Genomic DNA, 23896 nt, shown 5'->3' with positions numbered 1-23896 from the left:
AGGGCTCTGTTGAGATGTTCTCAGTAGGCTGAGACTGTTAGTATTTCTTGTCGGCTCTGGAAAGTTCAGAAAATGAGAGCCAGCCACTGAATAATGAATGCCTTTATTCTAAATATAGTTTATTATGGGCTGGCTGCACAAGTCTCAGCACACAAGGTTTTCTAAGCCACAGAAATCCGCTACTCTAGGGCTTGAAGAAATTGGTAGTAGGGACATCTCCGTCCCTATCCCCGCCCTCCACCCCAAGCTGCCGGACTTTTGAGCACTTGGGCCAGCTCCGCCCCCCACCCCCAGACTTGCCCCACCTCTTCTAGAGCCCCTCCCACAAATGTTCATTCCTTAGTGGCCTCCAGGACAGAGGAGGCCAGGGGCGGGGCTCATCCCTCGCCCTCGGGTCTCCCGGGCTCCACCAATCAGTGAGCGCCCTGTTGGCCATCCGCGGCTCCAGCGCCCCTCCCTCTCCCGCCGGCCTCTGCGTCCCAGAATCCAAGATGGCGGGGTCCTGGCGGAAGGGTCCCGGGGCCGGAGCGCGGTCGTTCTTCTGCGCCTTCTGCGCCCTGCTGCTGTCTTTAAGCCAGTTCGTCGGGAGCGACAGCGTGGGAGGCGACGCCGCGGCCCCCGGCACCTCGGGCAGCGCAGCCGACCTGCCACACCGCCGTTTCGAATACAAGTACAGCTTTAAGGGGCCGCATCTGGTGCAGAGCGATGGGACCGTGCCCTTCTGGGCCCACGCGGGGAGTAAGCCGGGGCTGGGGCAGGGGCCGGGTTCCTTCCTTGCCTTCATCCCCTCGGTCCATCTCCCCAAGGCCCTGCAGTGCCCTGCACGGCACATGCACTGGGGCAGGACTCCCCAGACAGTCCCCACTCCGGGTCCCTCCAGCCCGCAGGTTCCCCGCGCGTTCCAGGGTCTTCTCACCCAGCTTGTCCACCCACTTCCAGTCTTCTGTTCTTTAATCCTCATCGGTACTTTCTGCCTGATTCGGAGGTGTTATATTACTTTCTGCAGTTCCTTGCACTCAGTCCAACTTCTGGGTGTCATGTTTCCTTACACCCAGATGCCACGTCTCAAGAGTACACTTTACCTGGCCGTAGCAATTTGAGACCAGTTCCAACAGCGTCCTTCTGCTTGCTTGTTTTAGGGAGTTAGCAGTGGTCAGTGGTTAGGTTTGTACCTACCTTCCTGAGTGCTCCAAGAGAGCATAGAGTCTTAAAATGTTGGCATTACACGATGGAATTGCTTCTCAGTGACGGCGCGTGTGGTCTTTGATCTTTACACTATAAACATTATATTGGCGTCTTTATTTAGTTAGTACAGGATATAAATGTTTATATATATATATATGTTATATTGGTTGTTTCGGAATATGGAACTAAGAATAGACTCCTGTCTTCTTTTTTAAGACACCTTAGAAAAATGAAATAATTTCTGCTTCAAGTTTTATTACTTAGACACAGATAACAGAAGCATGACCAAGCACTGCCCTGGTGAAAAGAAAAGGTGTCTGCACTTACTGCTGATGTGTCACTGCTGACCAAAGACTGTCAGTAGCACTTGTTGTTCCTTAAGCTCTTCAGTGTCTGTCAGATACTTGCCATTAAAGCAAGTGGTAAATAGCTTCTATTTTCGTGTGTAACTAAGGGATCACGTATGGAAGGCTTTTCTGTAATGTCTGAGGTTGTCCAGAGACAGAAACAAAATGTTTCACATCTAGAAACTAATTGCTGAATAGAAAGCACACTTCCAGGAAGGGCCATTTTCCTCAAATTAATGTGCAATTATCAGGTGTAAATTTCATTCAACTTAATGACCGAGTCATTATGTAGTTGAAGGAGAGTACAATTATGTTGTTACTCAGCCCATTTATTATAAGCCTTCTGGGCTTGTGTTATCATGATAGCATTGCTCCGAAAGCACAAAGATGATGAACATGACACCAAACACAGGTTTTCAGACCTACTGTTTCTGTTTTTCCTTTGGAAATGATGATGAATTGGTTGGCACCTCTTCACGTCTGTACATCTCCATGGCCTGTCTCCTGTACTCTATTCCATCACACTGGCACCAGCAAAATCAGAATGTTAATCAGCCACTGAAATTAGTTATCTTCACTCTCTTTTACAGAGCCACAAGCAACATATCTAGTCTTCTGTGAAAAAGGTCAGAGTAAAGGGCTAGAGTTGTAGGTTGCTTGATCAGCATTCACCAATTCCTGGGTTCAGCCCCTCGCACCCATAAACCAGGTGTAGTGGATCATGCTTGTAATCCTAGAAGATCAGAAGCTCAAGGTCATCCTTGGCTAAATTTCAGTCTGGGCTAAAGCTGGGGACTGGGAGGGGGTGGGGTGTGTCAAATGTACCTCAGTGCAAGTGTGTGTCAGGCTCACTGGTATGGGGGGCATGGGAATGCCTTGCTTTCATGGTTGCTGTAATTTTTAACCTTACTGTTCTGTTAATGCTGTTGTTTATTTTCCTCCATTTTCATTTATTCTTGCAGCCCATTGTTTGAAACAAACAACAAAACCACCAATAACAAAAAAAGCAAAGAAACTTAAGCTTTAGTTTAAACACAGCCCATTACATTCAGCCTAATTAGGATCACACAGATAGTCTTTCTCTTTTATAAATCTTACATCCTCTTGTACTGTCAGCATATATCCTTAGGTTCATAAGGGCAAAAAAAAAAAAAAAAAAAATGACAGTATTCTATAGCTGTTCATAACTCTCAGAGCCCTCACCTTCGTTCTCCTATCCGAGCTGTGGTAGGCAGCCAGGAGTTATTGCCTGTATAGATACAACAAGTGGCACAGATGAAGGTTCTTGGACAGTGGCCTCAAATCTTCTGGTGTCCAGGGCTTTGTCTGTAATGTTCAACCTCCAGCCTTTGAGTGTGTGAACCAGGGAGTACGCTAAAGTATTTCAGCTTTCTTCTCCTACCTGTAAAGCAGTGTCAGTACACTTGTTTTATTTCCTAGCATAAATGTCAGAATGGTTACAATCTGAGAGAATATGTCCGAATTGTTCAGATTTAGGCTTTTTAGGTACCTTAATAATTAGCCTACAATGAAAGGATTGAAGGATTTACAACAGTACCTTGTTTTATTGTGTCTCAGTTTATCAAATTTTGCAGAGAATATGTTTGTTTGGTTTTTATTTTGAGACTGAAGGTTTGTTCAGTTAGTGCTGCTTCAGTCTTTAGCAAATGCTCTTAGCGGTTTCAGTCAGTGGCACTGTTAGTTTTTTTTTTTTTTTTTTTTTTTTTTTTTTTTTTTTTTTTGTCTCTGAGGTCCTGGGAGTTCAACGCGGGGCCTGTGAGTGATAAGGCAAGTGTTCTTCACCGATTAATGTGCCAACTCCTTAATGTATTTTAAAGTTAAAGCCTGCTCATTGTTATTTTAGATATGATCCTGTTATACACTCAGTGTATGGTATAATATAAATGTAACTTTTAGATGCACTGAAAAACCCCCAAAATTTGTGTGCCTTGCTGTGATGATTTGAAACTGAACCAGCAATATCCCCAGGCTATGCCCATATAAACGTTTATATTCAATAACCTGCCTAAGATCCAGCAGTTATAAGTGACCAAACTGGGACTTGAGCCAGTTAGGCTTTTGAGAGTCACTTGGTTTCTGAGGGAGTCCACTGTTGATAAAGAACTGCTTGTTAAATTAAAATTTGTTTGGCTTTCTTTCTGGGAAAATGTATAGATGCAGGATAGTTTAACAGTCATCAGGCCTGGCCCTTTCATTTTACAGATGAACATACGATGAGCCCAATAGAGTAAGGAAATGATTTGTTCAGAGTGACAACAGCTGAACTTGATTCCTATTGATGGGCTCTTGTCATAATGTTTTTCCTAAGTTTTGGTAACTGGTAAAATAAATTGTAGACTTTTAGTATTGGGCATCTCTGGGAGGTATTAAATCAAATGAACAGTTTGCTGTTTTTCTTGAAGGTTCATACATATTCTGATCACCATTTCACCTCCCCATCTCTTTCCAAGTCCTCCCTACCTTCTCACCCATCCAACTCTATACCTTCTCTCTTTAGAAAACAAACAGGCAAAAGAAATAAACAAATAATTTTTTTAAAACACACATAGAAAACAACAACAACAACAGAAGAACCAGACATACACACAGTAACAAAACTCATAAAAACACGGAAAATCAGAAACCACGATATAGAAACAAAAGCTCTAAGTCTTAATCTCCTTCCTTGGCCTGTGGGATTTTTAATGCATGGGTGTAGGTCTCCAGATGTATTTCAAAGTCTTAGCCATTAACATGAAGTTTTTCTAACAAAATTCTTATTACAATATGAAAGTAAAACTTGACCTGTGTAGCTGTATGCCGCAGTTCAGAGGTATTGTATTGAATTCTGCATAATTGTAACTTAAAGCTTTTCTTTTCTGATTTCTACCATAGATGCTATTCCAAGTTCAGATCAAATCCGAATAGCACCATCATTAAAAAGCCAAAGAGGTTCAGTGTGGACAAAATCAAAAGCAGCCTTCGAGAACTGGGAGGTGGAAGTGACATTTCGAGTGACTGGAAGAGGTCGAATTGGAGCTGATGGCTTAGTATGATTATTTCTTTTACTTGATGGAGAATAGTTGGCAAAGACCACTGGCTCCTAACTGTTTCCTCGTACGTTTTTCAGGCAATTTGGTATACAGAAAATCAAGGCTTGGACGGCCCTGTGTTTGGATCAGCTGATATGTGGAATGGTGTTGGAGTATTTTTTGATTCTTTTGACAATGATGGAAAGGTATATTTATTGTTAGCCATTTTTCATTTTAATGTATTTTCTAGCACAGTTAGGCTATGAGAAGGTGGCTCACTTGACACCTTAACTTTAATAGTAAAGAACTCAGTTGATAGTTTGAGCATGGTAATCAGTCTTGGTAGTAGAGACTACCAACAAAAATCTTTGTAGACATGATATTCTGAACACTAATTTGCAGGCATGGTGGAGACCTAGCTCTGTGGACCTGTCAGTAATTCACACCCCATATCTGCTCAGTAACTGAAAAATCAGCATGAGTCTTTAGATGTGGGCAGTGAAACTCACATCTGTGGAAGCTGTGGCAGAATTCAAGTGCTTGGCTGTCACTGTCATGCAGGAATCTCCTATGTCAGTCAGTTCTTAGGCCAGTTGTCCTGATGATATGGTAAAAACAATCAAAAACAAAATTTACTTAATATGCTGAAAATATTAACTTGTGGCTTGAAGCTTTAAGATTGATGATCTTCTCTTTAGTTGTTTATTGATTTTCAGAAGTTAATATTAGCACTTTAAAGAACTTTTAATAACTCCTTGGATGCTTAGGCCATATTATTTTAAAAATTTAAGAGCCCTAGAATCTTAGCAGTATGAGATTTCATAGCAAATAAAGAATGATGAAAGGCCGGAGAGATGGCTTAGTGGTTAAGAGCACTGCCTGCTCTCTCAAAGGACCCGGGTTCAGTTTCTAGTACCCCCATGGCAGCTCACAACTGTTTGTAACTCCAATTGCAAGGGATCTGACACCCTCACACCAATGCACATAAAATGAAATTTTTTTTAAAAATGAAAAAAAAAGAATGATGAATTTATTGATAACAGATATTAAAATAAATATATCTTCTTTATTTTTAGAAAAATAATCCTGCTATAGTAGTTGTAGGCAACAATGGACAAATTAATTATGACCATCAAAAGTAAGTGTGATTTTTGCATTATTTCTTATTTCAGTTTCCTTTTGGAAACCTCATGAAATAACATTGCTTCAGATTTCAGCATTCTGCAAATGAAACAAGTTAATTCATTTTCTTGAGCTGTTGTATGCCAACTAGGTTAAAAGGTATACTCTCCTTTATGTCTTGACATTCTTTCTGTGAGCCACACTTTCCATGTTCCTTGAAAGAAATCTTTCAAGAATATAGTTAGCTTTCAGCAAACTAATGAGTATACAGTCTGTGCCACTGTTTTCCGATATCAATGTCACGTTAAGGCTGTTGGTGAGTTACAAAGCTTCTAGGTAGTGAGAGTAAGCAAACTGCTTCACCCGTCTGGCTTCACTCTTTCCTGCCTTGGTGATCTTGTAGTTCTCATAGCCCTGGTGGAGTGGTTTAAAATAGAGGTGCCTTGGCTAGTTCTTTAGATTCAGCTTCAGCCGGCTTGGATGGAATTTATAGACCTGCAACTTTCAAAACTCCATGAGGGGTTGTGGATATAGCTCAGTAGTAGAGCACTTGCCTAGCATGTGAGACTCTAGGTTCAGTTCCCACCACCACAAAAAATAAAAAAAAATAGAATAAATAAAGCTCCCCTGAGTGATTTGGATACTTTCTTTATCCCACACATAATAGCATGTCCTCCCTCCCTTCAGCGTGGTGATGTTGGCCTTCCTTTCAGTGATTCCCAGAGTTCTGACAGGAAGACCCCTGGTGTCCTTTGATTGACACGACCGTCATAAGCTTCATTGTAACTTGATGTTTTTGAATCTACAGTGATGGCGCCACTCAGGCTTTAGCGAGTTGTCAGAGGGACTTCCGTAACAAACCCTATCCTGTCCGGGCAAAGATTACCTATTACCAGAAAACGCTGACAGTAAGTGGCAGTGATCAAATAAGGAACATTCTAGTACGGCTTTTCTTCTGAATTCTTAGATGTGGCTTTTCAGACATCTTTATGCATTGCCTTAAGACAGCATTCCCATGCTGTGACCCTTAAATACAGTTTTTCATGCTGTGGTGACCCGCAACCAGAAAATTAGTTTGTTGCTACTTCATAACTGTAATCTTGGCTACTGTTATGAATCTTAATGTGAATACCTGCTATGCAGGATATCTGATATTTTGTGACCCCTGTGAAAGGGTCATTTGCCTCTCAAAGGGGTCATGACTTAACAGGTTGAGAACCACTTCTAAGAGACCGACTGTTAATGTATCACCTGGTATGTATGATCTTCTGTAGTGCAGTTTGGCCAGCAGATTTCTGTTGGTCAGAGGAAACTTAAGCACCCAGCTCGAAGATACTCTAGATGCATGTCCAAGGCTTCAGGATCCATATATGAGGAAGACAAAGGCCATTCTCCCTGAAGAGTTTATAGACCATAGAGGAAGCACATGGCATCACCATACTGTGTGGGCTATGGCACTGCAGGAAGGAATTGTGAGCTTGGAACCTGGACCCTGAAAAATGACCCTGGAAGGGGTTCTTAGTTGAGATGTGCCTCAAAGCAGGGAATAGGAAATGTGTGCATGTTCCAGGTGTAAAAAGCAGACACGGCCTTGAAGAAACTGAACAGAGAGAGCAAGTAGTTTGCTGTAGCATGAAGATAGAGGACATTTCGGAAGTGGTAGAAAGGCTAACAATAGCCATTCCTTAGAGTAGCTTTTGAGAGAGTTGGCATTCTCAGCAGGAAGTGAAATGATAGTATTTGCAATTTTAACAAGTAGCTTAGGCCCAAGAGTAAATCTTACAGTAATGTGATGGGAACAAAAAGTGAGATGATTCAGGCTCTTTGGCCCTTAAAGCGCCAAACCTGGCACTTTGTACTTTAAATGCAGCTTTTCAAACATCTCTGAGAGATACATTTTTCAATTTGCAACACAGAGAAATTGAATGTGGGAGATTTTAAGTAACTTGGACAGAACTGCAGTTTAAACCCATCTTCATCGTTTCTGCGGGGCTCCACTTACTGCTGAGGTGATAGATGCCAACGGAGGGTAGAGGAGAGATTAGCAACACTTATCTGTCACATTTGCTAACCTAGGATAGTCCAGAGCAGTTATATTCCTGCTGTGTGATATATTCAGAATGGTCATGGCTCTTAAGGATTTGCAAGAAAGGAGCTTGCTTCACTGTAAAAAGATTCTTAACCTGTCAGCATTTTTTCTTTTTGTGCCCTTAACACATAATGGATTAAAAAAAAAAAAATTAAGTGAACTGCCTTACTGTTTAATGATGGCTAGTACGTGAGTTTATTTTAAATTACCCTTTATAGGGCTGGGGAGATGGCTTGGTGGATAAAGAACTTGCCATGTAGGCATGAAGGCCAGAGTCCAGGTCCCAGAACCACCCCCAAAAGCTGAGAAAATGTGGCCACGTGGAATCCCAACACTCAAGGGCAGGGCAAGATGGACAGCTAGTGTAAGGAATCACTGAGCTCTGGGATCAGTTGAGAGACCCTGCCTCAATAAATAAACTGGAAAGTGATTGAGAAAAATACCCAGTGTCAGCTCAGCTTGAGATCTCCAAATACTCACACACATGCAAACATGCATACACGAACACACACAATATCCATAAACAAAAAGAATTACAACAGTAGAAGGAAGCAAGAGTGAATATTATTAATCACAAAATGCTAAAATTTATTTTTAAATGTCTGTTATAAGAATCTACAACTTTAGTATGTCTTTCTAGGTCATGATCAATAATGGCTTTACACCAGATAAAAATGATTATGAATTTTGTGCCAAAGTGGAAAATATGATTATCCCCAAACAGGGGCATTTTGGGATATCTGCTGCAACAGGAGGTCTTGCAGGTAAATCTTGCCATATTTTCGTATTGACAGCCTATGAATGAAGCGTACTGCTGATAGTACATTTAGGATATGCAGACCCGATTCCATCCCACTCTTACATCTCTTTGGAGTCTTCGCATGGTTTGTTCTACCAGTCTGGCTATATTGGAGCTGCATGGATGCATGTGAATTGCACCATTCATTTGGTGCATTTTGTAGTGGAGGAGACATTTAAAGGATGTAAAAAGTTAATTGCCAAGTGTTGTATGACCCTTGAAAGATGCTCTGTCATATACAAATGAATTTGGAAGCCTGAAGAAATATTATTTGGGGGCAAAGTTTAAATGAAAATCATTATTATGATTTTCCACGTGTTACTCCACACCAAAGCTGCTTTGTATTCATATGGCACATTACCATTTTAAATACTTGCAAAACTACACATTGTTCTAAATGACCCAAGCAAAGAAGCAGGAGATCTGTATCCCCATTTTTTTTGAGGTGTTGCTAAGTCCAGGTGCAGACCATTTCTCAGGTTCACACAGTCACCCCCAGAAAGTCCTGGTCTGGACTGGTTCTGGCTGTGGTTCCTGGCTGTCCAGCACATAGTTCTTCCTCAGGTTACCCCATCTGCAGGGCATTGTGTTTTCTGTACCAGCTGCCTCTGCAGATGTCCGCAGGAGAGGCAGACATAGGCAAAGGCTGCACACTCGAAATAATCCCTCCTCACCATTGATGGGGCCAGCCAGGATCTGCATAGCAGCTCACGGCCGTGAGATCCAGTCTCCTTAGTTCCTGCCGCTAGCTGAAACCACTTGATATTAATTTGACTTTACATGGTTTAGATAAAATAGAAGTATGATTGTCATCCAGTTGAGAAAAGCAAGTATGAAAGGCCAGAGCTGATATGTACCAAAGGAAAGGTATTAGAGATAGGTGAATAGGGGTATTCATGATCAGAACAGGATACTGTCCATGAATGAGCCTGGGAGGGTGGAGCACGTTCCTTTAGATGCTGTCTGTTAGCTCACCTAGAACACTGATGCAGGTGCTATGAAGGGTGAAGGGTTTCAAGTAGCTCTGACATCAGTCTTTCATACGTAATAAATACCTGCCAAGTGAACTCTCAACTGCTTACAGCATCCCGGAAACTGTTTTTAAACTTGTAGATGACCACGACGTTCTCTCCTTCCTGACCTTCCAACTAACTGAGCCTGGAAGAGAGCCAGTGAGTATAAACCTTTTCCCCAAACAGTCAGTTTTCTGTTTTCAGTGGTGTTACTCCAGCTGTAGATTTTGAGACTACTAACTTAAGTCTGGGTCTTGTTTCAGTCACTGCCATTTGGTCTTGTTGCCTCCTTGGCAAAACAGGTTTGTTTAGTGCTCGTCTCTTGATGCTGTAACTGTTAAGTGAGATGTGTGCTTATAGTAAATGCTCATTAAATGGTAGCAGTTACTATGGGTTTCGATGCTATCATTAAAACCAAGAGCAAATTAGCTGTAATTTAAGTAAGAGACAATCTTAGAATTAGCAATGGACTAGTGAGCATGAGAAGTATGGACACCAAGATGTCTCTCCTGTTCCCTGTCTTATGACCTATTCTTCCTCTGAACAAGCCTACGCCAGAAAAAGACATTTCAGAAAAAGAAAAGGAAAAGTATCAAGAGGAGTTTGAACACTTCCAGCAAGAACTGGACAAGAAGAAGGAGGAATTCCAGAAGGGCCACCCTGACCTCCAGGGACAGCCCAGTAAGTTAGTAGCCAGGGTTGTGGCTCTGTGGAGGACACTGGGGTTTGCACTGCCTGCCTCATCTCTGCTCTCTGACCAGCACGCTCAGTAACTGATGGAAATGGTGGAAAAGCAAATCTTGGCTCCTTCCGGGTCTGGGAGTATGGCTTGTGAGGTGTGAATGAGGAACACCATAGTGTTGGGGGTGAATGCGAGCCGCTATGTTGGAGCTCGGTAAGGATGGCATTGGTGCATCCACCTCTGTGTTCTCCAAACTAAACAAATGAAGAACAAAAGACAGTGCTGTTCTCATGGGAAGGGCTAAATGAAACATCCAAGGTCGCTCTCCTTTCGGGATTCACAGTCCCCTTTATTAAAAAGTTTCGATGGTTTTATGGATATGGTGGGATTATACTGGGAATTGGAATTACAGTACCCCACTGCCCGGTGTTCTCTTTGTTTCCCTGTGAACCCCTTCTTTCCAAGTAGAGGCCATACACTGAAAAAAGTGACACCCTATTCCTCAGCACCAAGTCAGGCTTCTCTGGAATGGGTAGGGCCTCATGGAACCTTCCTTTATCCAAGATGCAATGCTGAAAGGCCCAGTCTTGTAGAGCTGTTATGTATTCACGATTGCAGTAGCTGTGTTGTTTGAATGGCGGTATTTCTGACAGTCCTTCCCATATTCCCGCTCCCACAGTTCCTTCTGTCTCCTCTATTATATTCTTTAGACCTTCGGGCCAGTGACATATATATCTTGTTTAGGACTATCAAAGCTATTATGAGCTTCAAGTGAAGTGATACCTACCTTTCAAACTTTCTACTGAGAACCCTGGGCCTCAGTGGTGGGGAAATGTTAAGTGCCAGCTTAAGCCAGAGAAATTGAGACTTTATGTGTTGTTACATTGTCAAAAATGTAGCACAGGGAGGCCAAACAGACTGATTGCTTAGCATCCTCTAGTTTTCTACAGGTTTGTTCCCTGTTGGCTTGGGTGATAGAGACTGCACTTGATGAAGCTTATGTCAAGCATTTGAACACTGTAGTAACAGTTCTCACAGTGATGAGTAGTTCGATGACTTCATGTAATTTGTGACCATACCTTGAAGCTGCTTGTAGTGAGTGTATAGAGAGCACAGTCGGTTGTTGGTAATTGCGGGTGCCCGCCTAAACATCACCACACCAGTGCATGGAATATTTTTTCACCTCAGAAAGTTCTCTGACACTGTAAACCCAGTCTCCACATAGCCCAGTACTGTTTTAATCTCTGTTACTCCAGATTAGTTCTCTTTCGTCAAGTTACACAGGATATATAAAACAGAAAATTACTTTAAGTGAAAAAGTTCAGATCTGATTTACCAAAACCGTACTTTAGTCATGACTGAACTGTCTGCAGGTGTACGGTTTGCAGGTTTGTTCCCTGTGTTGGTAATGCTCTGGTTTTGTTATTTGTCAACACTTGGGCCGTTGCAGTATTTCAAAGCCACAGATGTGTAGAGAATGGTAACTTGTGGTTGCTTTTCAGCGGATGACATCTTTGAGAGTGTAGGTGATCGAGAGCTGAGACAAGTCTTTGAAGGACAGAATCGTATTCACCTGGAGATCAAGCAGCTTAACCGGCAGCTCGATATGATCCTTGATGAACAGAGGAGATATGTCTCTTCCCTGACCGAGGAGATCTCCAGGAGAGGAACAGGAACCTCGGTGCAGCCTGGGCAGGTACGTGCTCAGACACAGCGCTGCAGCCAGCAGAAAGTCAGAACAGCACTGTGCTCTGCGTGACCAGAGTGATGCTAAGCCGCCACTCATCCTGTTTCCCTCCAGGTCTCTCAACAGGAACTGGATGGTGTAGTGAAGACCCAGCATGAGATTTTGAGACACGTGAATGAGATGAAGTAAGTATGCAATAGTCATGTTCCAGTGGTCTGTATTCTTGTCCTGATGAAGCTTGTGTGCCTGCTCTTCCCTGTAAGTGCTCTTCAGGACGGCAACCTGCACCTCCTAGGTCATGTTAGGAATAAAGGAATATATGTGCAAACTGCAAGCATCTGAATTTTGAAAATCATTATAAGCTGAAAAAAGAAAAAAAAATGCTTTAGCGAAGGGGTTTTCTGTAGCAACTTGAAACCAGGTGTGTATCTTTGGAAATTATAGAAAGAGTGAAAAGTGACAGGTCACAACTCCATGAGAAATACTGGAGGCAGAAGGACATTTGCTGTGGCAGCACTGGAAAACAGACACGCTTACTCAGGACCTTCTTTTTAATGCCATCTTCTGCCCTAGGAGAGACTGGCAAGAAAGTCAGGATAGAAAGGAGATACTGGTCTTTGGATGATAAATTTCTAATGAGGGTGGCTAACTTATAGCCGACATTCTCAATGTCTGTGACAGGGAAAACAATCTGTGTGTGTTTTTATAAGCTAATGCTTTAGCATTCCCACCCGTACGACCCTTGATAGAGGAGAACATCAAGGTGAGGTTTTAAGGACCAAACACCTACACAGAACCCAGTTAAACCGAATAAAAAGCTGAAAGGACTTGGCTGACAACTGGAGATTTGTATTTTGCTCCTTGACATTTAAGAAACATTTTTTGTTGTTAATTCACGATTCCCAAGTGAATACTTGTCCTATTTAAATCAAATGAATAGATTTATTTTATAGGTCGACTGTGTTGTACATCAGTATTTTTTATTTTGATAGAATGCTTTAAAAGATTTACTTGTTTATGTATATGGGTGGTTTTACATATACGTATATCTAGATCATGTGCATACAGTGCTCTTGGAGGCCGGAACAGAGTGTCAGATTCCGTGGAGCTGCGGTTAGAGGTGGTTGTGAGCTGGCATGTGGGTGCTAGGAATGAAGCCGTCTTGAAAAGCAGCTGGTGCTTAGTGCTCTGAACCACTCAGCCCTCTTCAAGCCTCTTATTTTCATACGATTTTAAACTTCAGAAGGTATAAAAATGGTATATTGTTTCTGTGCATCTTTCATCCATCTCTTTCTGTTGATATTTTACGTAACCACAATATAATTGTGAGAACCAGCAAATTAACATTCATACTATATGACCAACTAAACAAATGACCTAGGTGGGCCCTCCACCTCTGGGGAGCTGTGGTACACACATGCGCACACACACATGTGTTACCCTTCTTTCAGACCTGCCTCCTCATTCTTCTCTCATCTTCCCATCTGATTAGTATTAGGGCGTGAGAGGCAGGGATTTGTTAGGGCAAGTACTCTTCCATTGAGCTGTATTCCCAGCCTTTCCATTGATGTCTGACCCTTTCTATCTGCCCTCATAGGCAGCAGATCCATTTCTATTGGGTTTGTTTGTGTTCTTGTTTCTTCTTCGTTTGCTTATGTTGTCTTCTAGAAGGACCATATTGTAGGCGTCTTACTTAACCTGTCTCACTTCCCGGTAGTTCTAGCACAACTTAAGTTTGGGTGGTGGTTGGGAAATCCAGGCTTTGGGCTGCGTTGTCCACAAAAGCACTTCCTTCAGATGTGTATCAACTCTTCCACTCTCCCCGTGCAGCAGCACCAAACACAAAAATTGAGCCCAAATTTAAGCTTTAGAAAAACGTGAAGAGGAAATACCTGCCTTTCCTGGGGATGATGGTTGCCTTTACGGGTTTCTTCATGTTGTCCGGAAATCATAGAAGGTTTTTAGCAGCATGCAGTTCAGCCCTTTGCTGTAGCATTCATACCTCTCCCTACAGGGTCAGCTCAGAACTCTTTGCTGACATATTTTACACTTGTTCTTTGGTTCCTCTATTTCCACCATTCTCTTTGCTGTTTTTCCTTCCATTGTCCTTTAAAGGGTGTTAATGCCCAGGGTTCTGTCGGGCCTCCTCTCATGTCACTGCTCCTTAAACCAAAGGCTATTCTGCCATCTTAGACCCTTCCCAAACACTGGGCACTCAGGCTGCTGAGCTCAGTGCATCTTCCTGTGTGAACTCTGGCTGTGCCTGTGGGGCATTGCCCTCCCAGCAGATTGGACCATTGGTCTCAGCGGGGCAGCAATGGTGCTGCTTTCCCAGTTCTTCCTAGAAACTGCCCTGCTCATAACATGTGCCCTATACTGTTGGCAGAATCACAGGCTAGTGAACGAGTGGATGGGAATCTATGAAGAGACACCGTCTTTGTATATTAGAAACCTATTCCATGGTCATTTCTGTGATTCTGACAGGCAGTAATGTTAAATGTGCATTTAAAGTTACACTATCCTGGATAGTCTTATATGTGTTTTAGATACATTAAACTGTAATCCTCAACTGAAGTTTTAAGGGGAAAACTTAGGTACTCATGCCATTAAGATGAATTGTATTTGGTTTCAGACTGAGAAAGCCCCGGGTATCAAGTTTAAGTGTTAAGTTTTCACCACTTGTTCAAGTCAGGTAGAACTTCTGTATTTAACACCCAATGTGATGTAACTGTTACAGTTTCCTCTTCTTTTCTTCCATTGTAGTTTCTACTTTTTACACTAAAATTTACACAGAGGCAGTAAGAGAAAACTTTATTGATTCATCTAAATTGAGCCACTGTTGTTGAAGGCACTGATAAAAAGTCAAGGTGTGATGTCCTTTCGTGGAGCCACACTAGTCCACATGCCCACACAAATGGGAAGGCCTGGTGTTGGGGCGTTCTGGCAGGAAAGGATCGGGAAAGTCATGTTGAGAAAAGGTGTCATTTGGTCCACAGATATGAGGCAAGGGTCATGTCTAGAAAGACACAGACAGACCTATAGTTGAAGCATATTTTCAAAGAATGGAAAGGGCTAAGACAGATGAAAGAATAGGAGGAGATAAAATCAGAAAGATGGTAGAGACTCTTAGTGTTTTATCTCCCTTGGGAAATTACCAACTTGAAGACATTTCATATTGTCAGTGGTGATCACATGACTCACTATTTATAAAGTACCTTCAATATCAGCAGGCAGGTGTGGCCCTTTATATGAACAAATCTGTTATATTTCCCCTATGGTTAGAGTGCTTCTTGTTTCTTACTGTCATGCTGTCACTCACACCCACAGGGTTTAGGCTGTGCCTCCTTAAGTTGGAACACTGGAGTTCTGTCTTGCACAGAGCATCTGTCCTAAAGTCACTATGTAAGACTACATAGAGTCAGGGAACCGCCACCCATTCCTTCAGACGTCAGCAGACAGTGCTGCTTCATTAGCTTCCTGTTGCTATTCTGGGCGTGCACCTGAGGGCCATCTGATAAGAGCACAGGGAAATAGAGGCTCAGTTCATTAGTGCCAGGAGCCCCTAAGACCCAGAGCCTCTGATTTGTCAGAGGACTCAGAAAGCTGCCGTATTCCTGGCTGTGGTTTGTTACAATAAAAAGAAACAGTCATCAAAGAAAGGTGGCAGGGACACCTAGGGGCTCCCTCTGTCCCACCCAGCAGCACCCAGTGCACACAGCCCCCAGCACACACAGCTTGATGTCAAGTCTTTACTTCACCATGATTTGGAAGTGATAAATATGCATCAAAAACTGTACTACAGATTTTTTTTCCCCCTGGGCTATGGTATGGTTATGGGTGTGGTATGGCAACAGAAGGCAGTCATTCAGTTATGAGGGTCGACGAGCAAAGCTCTACCATGCTGTGTTGTGGAGCCAAGGTGTTCTATGGGCAAGGTGTTAAATGTGCTTTTCATTTAGTTTCTAATAGGTTTATCTGGACATGAGAGCCCACAAGTCAAGGGTCACTCTCCAAGTAGTGTGGGAAGCTTACCCAAGCTTTGTTGTCTTGAATTTTTACTAGAGATCATTCACATAGGTCAGTCCTTTAAGGTTCCAGGTGAATAAAACAGGCACTGCCACACTGCAGTGTTTGTGTAGACAAATCAACCAGCGACTCAGGCCATCTGCTATGAGCTGGCACTATGTCAGCTCCAACCTCATTCTCTTCCATAGGGTTCTTTTGCCCCTTTTCATCTCCTCTCCTTTCCCTTCCCCTTCCCTTGTGTCCCCTCTTTTCGGGCAGGGTCTCACTCTAGTGCAGCTGGGCTTGAATCCCCAGTCCTCTGGTCTCAGCCTCCAAGAATGGAGGTTGTGGGTATATGCCACTGTCTGTCTTCTGTTATTTTGTGTGTTTTGCTAGGTTTTTTGTTTTTTAAATGATTTGATGTGTTGAACTTAAAAAGGTGCAGCCATTTGAAACTTGTAACTGGAAACAAAACAAACAAAAAACCAAAAGCCTTGTGATTTCAAAGGGATTCTTCTGTCCAGGAACTCCATGAGCGAAACAGTCCGGCTGGTCAGCGGCATACAGCACCCGGGCTCAGCAGGCGTCTACGAGACCACTCAGCACTTCATGGACATCAAGGAGCACCTGCACGTTGTGAAGAGAGACATCGATAGCCTCGCGCAGCGCAGCATGGTAACGTGGCTCCCTGTAGCGTAGTCCTCAGCAGTGTGCATGCTCACTCCTCGCTGTCTCGTCAGTCCATCTGCGCTTGTCGTTACTCGCCAAGCAGAGGCAAGCAGTGAGGGCTTTACATTACCAGAAAATGAAAATATTTGTATTCCCATTTTAAAACTTGTTTGACAATTTACATGTGAATATAAGGTGGGTTTTTTTATTAATAGAAAATAGATTTTTTTTTTCAGTACAACATATTCTGATTATGGCCTCCCCTCCCCTAACTCCTCCAAGATGCTTCATTTGGTGACAAGCATTGTCCAGTTGAGGCTCCATCTCCCCAGTTATTTGGTGACCCACTTTAGATGGCCTTTGTATTTGCTTGTATTTTAGGAAGCGCCCACTGATTCAGGCTCCCATACAGCTCCTCAAATGACCCTCAGTTTTAGCTGTCTCTCCTCATTTTTCTTTCCCCTCAAACTCCTTTCCTTCCCCTCCCCATTTTTTCCTGCTGGTCCAGTCCCCCTCCCCACACCCAGCCAGAACTGTCTACTGTTTCCTCTTCCTAATTTGACCCAATCCTCCCGCTAACTTCCTTTCTCTGTAACCTCTGACTATCTGAATTGTAGCCTCTGAGGAAGGACTTAACAGTGAGCATCACAGATATGCGAGTGCACACCTTGTCTGTCTCTTGGGGTCTCGATTCTCTCACTCGGGATGATTGTTTTCTAGCTCCACCCATTTACCTGTGAATTTCATGGGTTTTGTTTGTTTGTTTGTTTTTGTTTTTAATAGATGAGTGACAACCTTATCTTGTTCCTGATTTTAGTGGAAATGCTTTGAGTTTCTTTCCATTTAAGTTGATACTGGCTGTGGGCTTGCTAGAAACTTTTTTACTATGTTGAAATATGTCTCTTGTGTCTCTAGAACTTGGAGACTTTCATCATGAAAGGAGTGTTATAGTTTGTTAATGGCCTTTTATGCGTCTGATGAGATGATCATGTTGTTTTTGTTAATCATATCATTTCATTCCCCTGTTTGTGTTTTCACAGATTTCACTAGTGGATTTATTCAGATCTTCTTTAAGGACCTCAAACAAATTCTTAATAGCCATTTTGAAGTCCTTGACTTGTGCTTCAGCTATCTTGCATTTCTTAGGGTCACGACAGTAGGTTGCCCGGCTCTAGTGGAGACACATTATCCTGGATGTTGCTGTGTTTTTATGCTGGTGTCTAGGCATCTGGGCTTGGGATGATTGTGATTCTAGGTGTTGTCTTTGTTGGGTGAGTTTTCTGGTCCTTGGTTTCTGTTGCCCTCTCTGGTTCTTAGAAGTTGTGGTAGCTGTGCATTGTCTGGTAAGCAGTGTGTCTGGGTCCCTGGCAGATGTGGGCCATTGGGTGTCCTGGGTAGACTTGTTTCTACGTGTTGGGAGTTGACGTGCAGGAAAGAGGATAATCTAGCAGAGGTGGAGCTGAGAGGAAGGACAGGAAGAAAGAACGCTGAGTTTGCTAAGAGGATCTTTGGGGGAAGAGAAGAAAGACTAGCAAGTGACCTGCTGTGGTGCTGGAGGGCAGGACAGAGAGTGAAGATCGCCTTCCTCATTCCCTGGCAGGCATGGTCAGTGACTTTCCAGGGAGAGAGAAACTAAGCTGTTGGCCAGTGAGACAAAGGGATTGCATGCAGGAGGAAAGGCTGTAGGCGAAGATCTGAACATAAGACCCATTCCCCACTGCTCCTACCTTTCACCCTCCTCATTCCATGTACTCTTTACTCTACTTAATGCTGCTTTATGTGCATGAGGGCCACCCAAGGGAGCATTGGCAGCCCTTCAGGGTCCCCATCCCTAAAGAAAACTGACTCTTCCCTCCCCAAGTCAGCTGGGGTAGGATTTAGTTAACCCTTCCCCCTTTAGTGCTGGGATTTTAGCTGCTTAATTTTGTGTACTCTTGTGAATTTGTGTTTTTAAAAAGTATGTTTCTTTGGCATATTGTCTCCCAATGTTCTGGTCTGAAATTTTCTTGCTGTTTTGTCACTATTTCACATTAGTTAGGTTTTATGAAATTAAATAGAGTTAAATAAGATTGTATTGAGTGCTTTTCTCACTCAGCTAGAGGCCTTGTTCACTTCAATAGTTGGTCCTAGTCAAGATTAGAAGAAGCAGAAGACCCAAGCCCTTAAATGTTATATTTCTATCAGCAATAAATGACATTAACATGACTTTCTCAAGGTTTTAGTAAGGGAAAACACTTTAGTCTTCAACTTCTACACTTGTTGCCATTATATTTTGACACTGCCTTTCGTAACTGTTTGTATGTACATGCCTTGAATCATTTTGGCAAATCTTCCTTATTAGTTTTCCTATTGGCCCTGCTTTTTCATCCAAATAATGTTTTAGTTTTGTTTGAAGATACTTTCCCTCTTTGTTGCAACGGCCAGCTTGTTACTGTGGGTGGATTTGTCCCAAAAACTATGCTTCATAGAAGCAGCTGTATTGAGAACAACTAATTTTAGAAGCCATTACATCTGGATGAAATCTTTGTCCCTGATAATTAATTAGTTCCTAAAAATATCCTATCTTGTGGAGATCAGAAAATCGACAGTTTTCCAAAGTTAGTCAGGTTTAATGTTGTGAGATTGCAAAGGATGTGCCAGGAAACAAAATTCTGTTTAAGTAGTTTGTTGGTAAGTACCATGGAATTATTGTATGAACTGGACGATTATTAAGCATAAAGTCTGTGCTGTTAATTATTTTTGCCAATATAGAAATTGTGCCCCGGGAAGCATCCAGGGCAGTGGGAGTCTGGGAACCCCAGTCTCTAGAACCTTGAAGGGCATTGATGTCATCATTTGTAGTGAAGTTGGGAGGCAGGTGGCACCAGGGTGATGACTTGGCAGTGACAAGGGGGAACCTTCTTATGTCAGATCCTCTTTGAAAGAAAAAGATTTTTTAAAAGATAGTAGAAGTGAAATAGGTAGAAAATACTTAGTGGAATGGGGGGGGGTGTGAAGCTTGTTTCTATAACGGACTGTGAGTTCTATAAAATTCCACATTTATGTCTTTCCAGACCATTAATTTGACAAATTATAATACAGGTTCTTTGCTTTACAGTCATCTAATGAAAAGCCAAAATGCCCAGAACTACCACCATTTCCATCATGTTTATCCACAGTCCACTTTGTGATATTTGTAGTGGTGCAGACAGTGCTGTTCATTGGCTATATCATGTACAGGTGAGTCTCTTGATAACACTGACCCAACATGTTTTTGGAGGAAATACTTTGTGATGTTAAATAGGTCTTTAGTGCAGCTTTTCTTAGCATAGACAATTCACTACAAAGCAAACTGGGTTTGCTATTATGTGGTGTGCATGTTTAGAGTGTGTTCATCTCAGTATCATGTTCTACTTCGGGGGGCAGTGATAGTTTAATTTAAACAATCCCATTTCTTTCCCAAGTTAAGTGTATAGAGCATCTGTTAGTTTTTCTTTTCTTTTATAGGACTCAGCAAGAAGCAGCTGCCAAAAAATTCTTTTGACCTTCATTTTCCTATATGTACATCATGTATGTATGTGCAAATGTTGTCTTTTTGAGGGGATTTAGTATTTAAATTGCTTCATAGTCTAAGTTATTAAATTTTGTATAAAGTAACTCTTGAAAACATTCATTTTTCATAAAAATAAATGTTAAAGACAACCACATTTTGTTCATAGTACTACATGTCTTTAAACTTCAGAGAGTGTCTGGTAGGCAGGGGGCAGCCACTGAGCAGATAAGGGCAAGTCAAGGCCTAAAGACAGTAGGGGCAGCCACTGCAGAGGGTGCTACCCTCTACATTTCTGGCATTGGAGGTTTCTTCATTTATCTAAACATACTTGCCCTTTTTCCACAGAATATGAGGTCTAAACAAGAGCACCCTATTCTTGTGTGTTCAGTAACCAGTCATTTTTAGGCATGAGCATTTTCTAATAAAGGAGTGGGTTCTACAGTCCTTTAGCCCCAGCACAGCTCCCTCTAGGATCAGTGATTGGTCTGAGAGCTTTAAACTAGATGCCAGGCATTTGAGCACTTGCTGAAATGTTTCCCCTCTGTTTTCAATGTGGATCCACTTTTAAAGAAGATTTTGGTGGAAAACTAATAACTACTTTTTCCCTATGCCATTTAGCTGAGAACATTCCTATGATTTTTAGTGGGTATTTTGCCTGCTAGTGTGTTCATTCATGATGGCCACTGTTTTGAATATCTTTGTTGCAATAATGTCAGTTTGATATTAGAGTAATAATTTGTATGCTCTTAATTTGTGAAATTTATTTCTTCTATGTTGTCAGACATGTAGTTTAGTTCCAACTGCATGTTCTGCCCCGATTTTAAATTCAGAAGATTTACCAATACCTTCTGGTTTACATTACTCTATGTAACCCAAGGTTTAAGACTTGCAAACTCTTAAATGGAGGGGGCTGTGGCAGAAGCAGCTTTGAGCTATTTGGAAGCAAATTGGTAAAGTAAATACTTAACTGTTTCTCCTTTAAATGCTAGAAATAAGGATGTTGTGAAGTGTCCATTTGTGAATTAACCAGGAAACACTAGGCTGGAAAGAGATTCTGTCAGTACACAGTTATTTGTAGGTGTTTGAGAAACCACCTGTGACATTTTAAAGTGCAGATTTCACTTTTCTTTTCACAGCTGGGCTAGACTTTCGCTGGCTTCAAGACAGTTTACCTCTTATTAAAAGTAATGGTCTCGTTTGCTATGGGATCCAGAACAACACTGTTTAATAAGATACGCTACTAGATTGTTGTAAGCCTTCGTAAGTTTCCTCTCAGATGTCATTTGCAGATTGGGCTAACCTAAAATCTCTAAAAAGATTTTATGAAGAGCACTCTACGGTGACTACCTAACTCAGACCGTACGTGCGGTCTTGCCGTGCATTTTATGCTGGCCTTTATCCTAGAAATGTCACAGTGACTCCACAAAGCTCATGGCAGCATAAAGTGTTTCTTCCTTTACCTTCTGTAAAGTTAGCGTTTTGAAACTCATGTTCCAATAGTGTCATCTTCAAGAACTTACTTCAGAAGAATGTCAAATTGTAGACTGCGCATCTTGGGAAATCTTGAGATAAAAGGCTGCCAAAGCCAGTATTACAGAGCCCAGAGTCATGTGTGCCTGGACATTAAAGGAATCCCAGATCTGGGCAGTGTACATTTGTAGGCTCAAGTCCGAGGGAAGTGCACTGATCATTCCTAATGTGACTGTAGCAGGGGCAGGGATCTTTCTACTTGTTAATTGCTTAAAAATCACATATCGGTCTGTATTTGTTTTTCCTCAAAATCATTAAATCTAAATAGCTCACTTCTGGGGAAAACCTTGCTCTGTGGAAAACTATCACTGCCGGAACTCCTCAATCTCTGTAGTGTCTTGTGTAATTGGAGTAACTCACTTCTCATACCAGCAAATATTTTACAGGTGCCTTGGATTAAAACAAAATTTATTTTAAAACTTTAATGTAAGTCATTATTTATGATGCCACTTTTAAAAGAAATCTCAATTATGTACTTGCTGTAAAGGCTTGTGTAATAGGCTGTGTGCATTCTAATTATTTGAATGCTTCATTTAGTTTAAAACTTCGCCATGAAGTCACAAACAATAACCAGTGTTTTATCACTATTGAAGGCACACCAGTGTTTTTCAAAGTATGGCCCATGGACCAACCATTCAGTTCATGGAATACTTATTAAGAATACAGATCCCAAGGCCCCATTCCAGTCCATCTACATCACAACTCGGGTGGGGCTTCAGAGTGTCCATTCCACAGACACCACAGACATAGCACACTGAGAACCACTAGAACGAGGAGTTGGGGAAAGTGTTTGACGGGTGTTTGTTTTGTGGGCTCAGAGCTGAGCTGTGCCCATTTTCACTGTTATTGAGGTCAGCATCTGTGCTGGTCCTTCTCTTAATCTTAGTGTTCGTTTTGCTAAAACTCTCCATTCATTAGCAACTACAAACTAAGTCCAGGTCGTTGGCTGACCTCTTGGCACTTAGTGGTGGTGTTGAAACCTGCAGAATCATCTCTGGCTCATGGCAGAGCATAACAGTGCCCGGTGTGGAGCCCGCCTGCAAAGCTGTTGCCTTCCTCACAGTCACCTTCTCATCCCAGACAGCACATGTTGGTAACTTGAGGAAAGTGGAAAAGACTTGAATAAGGGGTTGCTTACCTGCTGCTTGCAGAGAATCCGTCTCTGTAAAGAACATTATCACTGTGGTTACTGGGGTCTGACCCTCTCAGTGCCCACATGCTGGTTGGAGGAAGGCAATGAACAAATTAGTCATTGGGAATTTTGAATTTGTAAGATTTAGGGTGAGGTCAGCTCTTATAACTTTTTAAATCTGTGTGTTGCCCATTTTAATATATTTCTTTTATGATGTTAAAGTTTAAAAGGGTTTTCTATCCACTGTCAATTTCAATTATATAACATTTTGTCAAGGTTTTTTTTGTTTGTTTTGTTTTCCTTTTCTGATTGTTACTTGATGCTAGCTGGAATTCAAGAAATGTCAATGACCTTATTCAAATAAAAGAAATATTTTAGTAAATTGGCTTCTTCCTTCATTGATCTGCTGTTGTGACTTAAGTAGCTATCTGTATCCTGTTTCCTCAGTTACTCATAGAGCAGCTTTAAGAGAAGGATTATTTATCCAGCTTAGAATTCCCATTTGGAGGAAGTCAAAGCAGGGACTTGACTAGTCATGTTCAGTCAAGAACAAAGAGAAAGTGAATATATGACTGCTTACTTGTGCTCACGCCTGTCCTACGCTTAAAAGTCAGGAAATGGACAGACAAGCCTTCCCACCTCCATGAACTGTGAAAACTGTCCTACAAAAATACCCAAAGGTTGAATTAACCTATACCATCCTTCACTGAAACATTCTATTGAGGTTATTATTCTAGATTGTGTTGAGTTGACAATTAAAGTGGTCATCGTAGCTCTCCTAAGTGGCCCGCCATCTGTGGCCTCAACTCATGGAAAGGTGAGTTTGGAGGAGAGGAGAAGTAGCTATGGATAGAGTTTACCATTGCCAGTGATGAAAAGTACAAATTAGTTAAAAGAGTTATTCCTAGCTGCTGGCTAGGAAGGTAGAGCACAGATAAAACACTTGTCCAGCATGGGTGGGACACTTGTTTCAATCCCCCAGCACTACACAAAACACATAATCAAAAGTTGCTGTCAGGGTCAGTTAGAAATGTCCAGGCATTTCTGATTAGTAGCAAAGTCAAAAATCTCT

At 42.0% G+C, this 23896-nt stretch overlaps 1 protein-coding gene across 2 annotated transcripts; it reads left to right on the top strand.

The window, feature by feature from the left end:
- Positions 1 to 461: 461 nt before the first annotated feature.
- On the top strand, positions 462 to 23206 carry Lman1 (lectin, mannose binding 1). 2 transcript variants are annotated; one of them, XM_055622599.1, is made up of 14 exons: positions 462 to 738; positions 4428 to 4582; positions 4663 to 4770; positions 5641 to 5702; positions 6495 to 6594; positions 8416 to 8539; positions 9688 to 9746; positions 10136 to 10268; positions 11772 to 11965; positions 12071 to 12141; positions 16486 to 16636; positions 19728 to 19849; positions 20117 to 20179; positions 21299 to 23206. In XM_055622599.1, exons 1-13 carry the CDS (start codon positions 492 to 494, stop codon positions 20151 to 20153), a joined length of 1563 nt encoding a protein of 520 aa, XP_055478574.1. In that variant the 5' UTR covers positions 462 to 491; the 3' UTR covers positions 20154 to 20179; positions 21299 to 23206. The 2 variants fall into 2 exon arrangements, with proteins under 2 accessions (XP_055478574.1, XP_055478575.1); XM_055622600.1 differs by having other exon boundaries at positions 20117 to 23206.
- The last annotated feature ends 690 nt before the right edge of the window (positions 23207 to 23896 follow it).

Source organism: Psammomys obesus, unplaced genomic scaffold (assembly GCF_907164565.1).
Source record: "Psammomys obesus unplaced genomic scaffold, mPsaObe1.curated_primary_1811, whole genome shotgun sequence".
NCBI classification, from domain to species: domain Eukaryota; kingdom Metazoa; phylum Chordata; class Mammalia; order Rodentia; family Muridae; genus Psammomys; species Psammomys obesus.
This window is presented reverse-complemented; position numbering and strand designations above follow the sequence as displayed.